Consider the following 7101-nt stretch of genomic DNA (forward strand, 5'->3'; position numbering starts at 1 on the left):
TGTCATGTTTTGATTACACTCAAGTTCTTTCAAACCTGTATGAATTTATTTTGCTGATCACAAAAGAAGATATTTCGAAGAATGTGGGAAAACAAACAGTTGATGGGCTCCATTGACTTTCATAGTATGGGGAAAAAATACTATGGAAGTCAATGGGGTGCATCAACTGTTTGGTCACCGACTATCTATATATATGTTTTATGTTCAGCAGAAGAAAGAAATTCATGCAGGTTTGGAACAACTTGAGGGCAAGTAAACGATGACAGAATTTTCATTTTTTTGTGATCTATCCTTTTAAGCTGCTCTGTTGCACTCTTTTATAATTTGCCACAAGATCTATTGATAAGGTTTTAAGCCTATAACGGGATATAACCCATTGAATTATTTAAAAGCATGTAGCATGCCATTTCTCAGTAGGAAGGGTATTTAAAATGCCGTCATGATTTATTAACGCTGTGGCCTCACTGCGGTGACTGACTGAACTCACTTCGGGTTTGCTTCAGTCGGTCAATTTGTCAGTAACTCTCCCTCATCACCTGTTGAATATTTTTTCACGACATTCCGGAAGAATTTAAATTGGAAACAAACGGTGGCGAACCTTTGACAATTGAAAATAAAGCCTCAAGATTTCAGCAGTTAGCATTATTTATTTGTTTTGTGATGGCACTTTTCCTGGATCAGCAGTTTGCGCCGCTGCCAGACACCAACGAGATCGCCACGAAAACATTTCTGGAGTCAGTTTCTCATCTGCCACATTTTTTCGGTGAGTCGTTAACTTGTGCGTGTGACTTAATTATGGGAAGTAACAAATAACATATGAGGTTTTTGGTGAGCGAGCATAATAAACTGTATTTTAAGGCCTATAGATTAAATACCGAAGTTGATTTAAAATAGAATAATCAATCCTACTGGGAGGAAACACAATGAAAGCACTTTTGGACATTCAATCTTTCTCTCCCTTCTATTGTCTTTTACATTTGACATTTCAGTTTGACTTTTTAATATCTGAATTGTCCAAATTTGTGAAACAAACAACGAGGGGGTCATTAAACATTGAACGCAGTGGACAAAACAGAACTGATACTCTTTACGCAGCGCGGGTGAATACCTCCTTTAACCACACGGTGGTGCCAAATTACCATGCGCTTTTATCACTGTGTTCCAGGGTCAGAAAATAGCGAAGGACAAAATGCCTCTTGATTCCTGAAGTGATAAGAATATGGGTAGCCTACAATAAATGTTGTTTCAGTGAATTCCTGTTATTTAACTCTTGATATATTTAATAGTATTTCATTCTAGGCCTGTATAGTTATAGTTTTAGTAGAACAGTATGAACAGTTTGTTTGCCAGATGGCTACAACTTTCTTGGTACCTACCTATACACCACTTCAAAATAGTTGCTTCACATTTGTAAACAATTGTATGTCAGGATTAGCTGTTATAATGTGTTTTATAAAATTATGTTTCAGATTGCCTGGGTTCCAAGGTTTTTGCACCAATTAAGGCTGACATAAATGGAAACATCACAGTAAGTCTAAGGGCTAAGCTAGTATGTGTTCATTAGTCAGTTTTTAAGGATGCTTCCTATAGGCTATCAAATGCTTTGAACATGTATTTTATGAGTGTTTTGAATTCTTCCCAATTCTCACTAGAAAATTAAAGCTGTCTATGACTCAGATCCAGTGAAGTATGAGACTCTTCAGCAGATACTGTTAATTGAGAAAAGCATCTATGGCTCAGAGTGGCCTAAAGTTGGAGCCACGCTGGCGCTTATGTGGTTAAAGAGGTAATTTGTTCACTTAGTCACATTTTCTGCATGTCCTTTGTTTCTTCTGATTTTATATCTCAAAAATAATGTGAAATACTAACAACAAATCACATTAATAGAAACTAGAGCTGCACAATTCTAAATACATTGAGAATCTAATTTTTGCAGGCTATTAAAATAGACCACAATTCTGAAGGAAAATGCAGTAAACGTAAGCATACCTGTCCTGCAATTGCCCGTGAATTCTCTTAAAAAACAGTATTTTTTCGGTGGAAACTTTAAAAATAGTTCAATCCAAAACAAATGTTTAAAAGCAAACATGTTGAAGATTAGCCAATGGGCTGTCGATTCATTAAATAAGCAGTTTTCCCACAAAACCAGTTTCTACAGCGTAATGTAGCCTCTCATCCATTGACATCCATTACAAAAAAGTGGCCTCTAGTCTCCTTTACTGCATACCACAGCATTAGCAGGCGCTACACTTTTTTCGTTTTTTTTTTTTTTGCTAACCTTGCACCCTTGCCTTCAAGTGACTTTGACACTAATCCCGAACCCTACCCTTCACAGTAATATGGAATTAGTTGCATGGTGGGATTTCCACTTCTCTGGTTTGGGGGGGGAAACATGCGTTCTACATACTCTGGGTACAATTAAATGTGTTTTGTACAATTTAATACATTTAATTTGTAACCAATTCAAGTTTAACCATAACCTAATACTGTTATTAAACCACCTCAATTAACCTGTGCTGACTAGTTTTGATTCAGTATTAACTTTGAAGTGCTACCTATTGCAATACAATATGGTCACACTATAGCAACGCTCTCCCACATATTTTGCCATTCTAACTGTGCTTATTTCTGTCATTGGTAAAGTAGCAGTGGGTGGTAATAGACAAGAAGTGTACAGTTTTATACCTATTGCTGATAATTTTTCTTAAGTCATTTGGAAATCCTGCAGCCTGAACCACTGTAGTGAAACCAGCCTTACAAAGACGTGAAAGCTTTTTACAAGTCGGAATCTCTTAATTACTGCAATTTCTACATGATGTGAACGCACCTAAAGTTGAGAATCATTATCTGGGAACAAGATTGTGTGGGTGTTGAGACTGTCCTCGCTGCAGCTTGTAGTGATGACATACTGTGTTAAATCCAATTCGTAGTCGTAGTGCTTTTATTGCCTAAACTCCTTCCGCAGTCGATTCTAAAGATTTCATTACTCATGTCAATCACAGTGCTGATCACCAACATAATGCTACAAAAGATACTAACCCCTAAACATAACCTACACCCTAACCTTAAACTGGTTTGGGGGGAATAGAAAAACATGTCATTTCTTGGATTTAATGTGTTAATTGTGCAGCTCTAATAAAAATATACTATGTATGTACAATTTATGATTTTTCATAAATTGTTTGACAATATCACCAGTGTTTTCCTCAGAGGTCTGCGGTTCATTCAGATTTTACTGCAAAGTCTAGTGGATGGGGAGAGAGATGAGGACAATCCCGATCTTATTCGCATCAATATCACTAAAGCTTATGAGCAAGCCCTCAAGAGGTATCACGGCTGGATTGTCCAGAAAGTTTTCAAGGTGGGTGTTTTCAGTAGCTATGTGTGCATGGCGAGATGGGCATGTCATTTTGTTTTGCATGTAATGAGGGCTGGAAAAGTCTTTTAAAGGAAATTATCTAGTAAACATACTCAGTAAATATACTTTTACTGTGATCATAAACAACTGAAAAAGTCATGGAATTTAATTAGTCGAAAAATGTAGGTCATCTGTAATAACTTATGGCTTTTTTATTAAGACAATGATTGCTTGCTTACCCAGCAATTTTGTTTGGTTTTGCTGTAGGCTGCCCAATATGCCGCACCATGCAGGTCAGATTTTCTTAGAGCTTTATCCAAGGATCAAGAAGTTGCAGAGGAGGAATGCTTAACAAAAGTTCGCCAGTTCTTGATAAACTTCACTGCAACTGTAGATGCCGTTTATGAAATGTATTCTGTAATGAATGCTGAACTGGACTACTTAGTTTGAAACATCCTACAGATGTCAGTTTCTGAAGCAATTCAGTCTATTCATCTTTAATGCAGCACAGTTTTCATACACAATATGATACATGTTAAAAGGCCCGTTCACACCAGGAACGATAACTATATTAGTGTCCACACCCAGGGTGTCTACAGATATAAACAAGTTAAATTTAAGACTTTTTAATGCCACTTTGAATTAAATTTAAGACCAAACATGTGATGGAAATACACATTATATTGCATACGTATCTGTAATATTTAACCTAAGTAATTGAAATAATTTAATATTAACTACTTGTTTATTGAACTAAAATCAATGTAACATTTGCAATCGTGAGAATATTCAGCAAAATAGCCCCCGTCATGTTATGTTACTTAACTATATCACATGTTATAAATAAAAAAATCAACATTTTGAATTTTTACCTCAGTATGTTTCTTCTGTGAGTTTTTTTTTTATGTGTGCCGTTATGCTCATTTGTTTTGATTTCTTACTATAAAATCTATCACAGAGACAAGCAGCGCGAGCCTCAACAGGGTTACCAGAAAAAGCCTACATTATCATTATCAGTAGCTGTTTATGTAATAAAATCTGAATCATTCTCGCGATTCGATGCTTCACTGGTTATTTGACGGACATTAGGTCCGTCAGACTGGAGAAATTTTAGCGGTAATGTGACCAGAAATATTTAAAGGAGACATATCATGCTTTTAAATTGTTCCTTTTTACATATAAATCATTCATTTGTAGTCTATATAAAGCGGAACTGCAATGCTTGGGTCTGAATTCCTCATTATTATAGCTCCACAGGCCCCTTTTCTACCCCTTTTCTAATGTGCTTCTGAAAGCAACTCGTTTTGGTGCGGTCTCTTTAAATAATATTGAGACACTTCATACCCCGCCCCCTCTCCAGGTTGTAGCGGTGACACTCGGTTCAACTCCACCCCGTTCGGCCATTTTTGTAGTCTGGTAGCAGAGATAGGATTATCTAGCGCACAGAAACTTTTATACACACGTTATTAACAAAATGTCAACAACGGAAGACTTGTCCAGCCAGCCTTACATGTTCGAGCCAGAGCCGGAGCGAGATGAAAATGAAGACGACGAACCTGCAGAACAACGTCTTCATATGGATGTATCGCAATGGTGTGTACTGTATTTACACATGAAACTTTGGTCTTCCGACCTTTTACCACCGTGTCGATTTATTTTGATTAATATGTCCGAGGGAGAGAGAGCAAGACAGCGTCTAGTTTGGAGACGGTGATGTCTTGTTTACACTTTCGCCTGGCTCTGAAGAGAGAGAGTGAGCGCGCGCGCGACCGGGTCTCTCTCTCTGCTCGTTCTTTCAGTTAAACATGCTCCTGTCACAAGCGCGGCAGTTCATCTAAATTAGACGGTGTAATGAAGCGTGTGGGTTACTACATCCAACAACCGAACATTTTAACTTACCCTCTCGTAACTTCTGCATCCTTTAGCTTGGACTACAAAATTGCAGCGAGAAATAATAATGGCGGATTGCTCGAAGTGTTGGGCCGGAAGTCAATGTCCTTATTTGGCAGTTCCGCTGCAAATACTGTGACGTGATAGTTCAAAAAACGTCATAGATAACAGAAAAATCTGAACCGGTTGAAAAATATGACCAAAACAGAATATAAAGATATCAACGAAGCACCTGAAGAGAATAATTTCATCTTTTCTGTACTTCTAAACACTCCAAATATACAACAAAATGCATTTAAGGGCTAAAAAAGTGCATTTAGCATGATATGTCCCCTTTAAGACCTATCGAATCTGAATTTAAGAAATTTTAATACTTTGTAAGGCCTTTTATTAGGAAAACTTTATTTAAGACATTTTAAGACTTTTTAAGGACCCGCGGCCATGCACCCTGCACACCAATGCATGATTAAATTCTGTTTATATTTCCGCGTTGCACATGTCGTCCGCCTCTTTAAAGTCACCATTAAATCAAAATTGACCAATCCTTTGACCAAAAGAATATTGCGGTATTTACTTAGCCTATAAAGGATTTACCTTTAGGGATGTGCGATTTAATCAAAATCAGAATAAAATCGCATCTGATCATGCGTGATTTCTGAACCGCAGAAAGCACGATTCTGAATGCAGCATGCCTAGGCTGATTTATACTTCTGCGTCGGACCTACGCCGGAGCCTCTACGCTGTAGGCAACGTGTTGGTTTAAATTTATACTTCTGCGTCGTTGTCCGCTTTGACGCGCAATTACTCATGCAGAGGGAGCATGTGAAACCCGAGGGAGGGGTTCAAGCAGACCAATCACAGCGCTTGCGTCCGCGTAGAATTGACGCGTTGTTACATTTTTGGAGAGGTGCACGTCAGGGTTCGCCGAAGTGTATGCGCGATACACACAGCCTACGACGTAGCTACGGCTTGAGTTCGACGCAGAAGTATAAATTGGGGTTAAATCTACCGCGAGAACAGAACCGAGCAGGTTTACTATTACGACATGGAAGTAAGCACAGAATCAGGGAAGGTGAATCCAGGACAGTATAAAAAAAACAAAAAAAAAAAACATCTGTGGTTTGGGAATGTATTGGATACAGGAGAGATGATGTTTCTGAGAGCCCCAAGGCCGTCCCAAGCATGGGGGTGGGAGGCAGGGATGTTCATTTGGTGCGGGCATAGGTGTCATTTACACTGGGGACGCTGGGGACATGTCCCCACCACTTTTTGAAATGGCTGATTTTGTCCCCACCACTTTTTGAAAGCATTTGGTTAAAATGTTCTGAAAAATCAAGCGAACCAAGAAATGTTAAAGGTTTATTTGCACAAAATAAAACATGCAATGCAGTTTAGATACAGAAAGAAACAATGTACATTGTCCAAAAAAAGTAACTTAAACAAAATAAACTATTACTGATTCTAAAATGACCCAAAAACATGCATGCGCCGATCAGTAACTTGAACAAATTCTTGACACAGTTTCTTCTTGTCCAAGTTATACATTCTCTCTCTGTGAACATAACAAACAGCCACACTGAGTCGGGTTTGTGACATTGAAGAGCGCAGCCAGGTCTTCAGGTCTTCGTCATGCACTGACCATTCTAATCACACCGGTGTGATCGTACGTGCGAAAGGGTTAAATGTTTACCTAGCTATGTTACTGCTTTTTTCTACAATTGATTATCCTGTGCAGTGTTGCCATATTGGGCGGGTTTCCGTCCAATTGACCCTTCGCAAAACCACGCCCCGAACACGCAGATTGGCTACTGACCAATGTCAGTCTTATATTGAACTCTACGTTTAGCTAGCTA

The 7101-nt window shown here is 38.4% G+C and overlaps 1 protein-coding gene and 1 long non-coding RNA gene across 3 annotated transcripts in view; one reads left to right on the plus strand and one right to left on the minus strand.

Annotated features, from left to right (window-relative positions):
* LOC309489275 overlaps positions 1-7101 on the minus strand; it is a 251524-nt gene that overhangs the window by 228342 nt on the left and 16081 nt on the right. The gene's annotated exons all lie outside the window — the stretch shown is intronic.
* On the plus strand, positions 32-4488 carry LOC309489258 (glycolipid transfer protein-like). Of its 2 annotated transcripts, none has more exons than XM_082157904.1 (5): positions 32-763; positions 1470-1528; positions 1653-1786; positions 3199-3361; positions 3626-4488. In XM_082157904.1, exons 1-5 carry the CDS (start codon positions 661-663, stop codon positions 3806-3808), a joined length of 642 nt encoding a protein of 213 aa, XP_082014030.1. In that variant the 5' UTR covers positions 32-660; the 3' UTR covers positions 3809-4488. The 2 variants fall into 2 exon arrangements, with proteins under 2 accessions (XP_082014030.1, XP_082014031.1); XM_082157905.1 differs by having other exon boundaries at positions 175-763; positions 3211-3361; positions 3626-4484.

The sequence above is a fragment of the Leuciscus leuciscus genome (assembly GCF_965113295.1).
Source record: "Leuciscus leuciscus genome assembly, chromosome: 24".
NCBI lineage: Eukaryota > Metazoa > Chordata > Actinopteri > Cypriniformes > Leuciscidae > Leuciscus > Leuciscus leuciscus.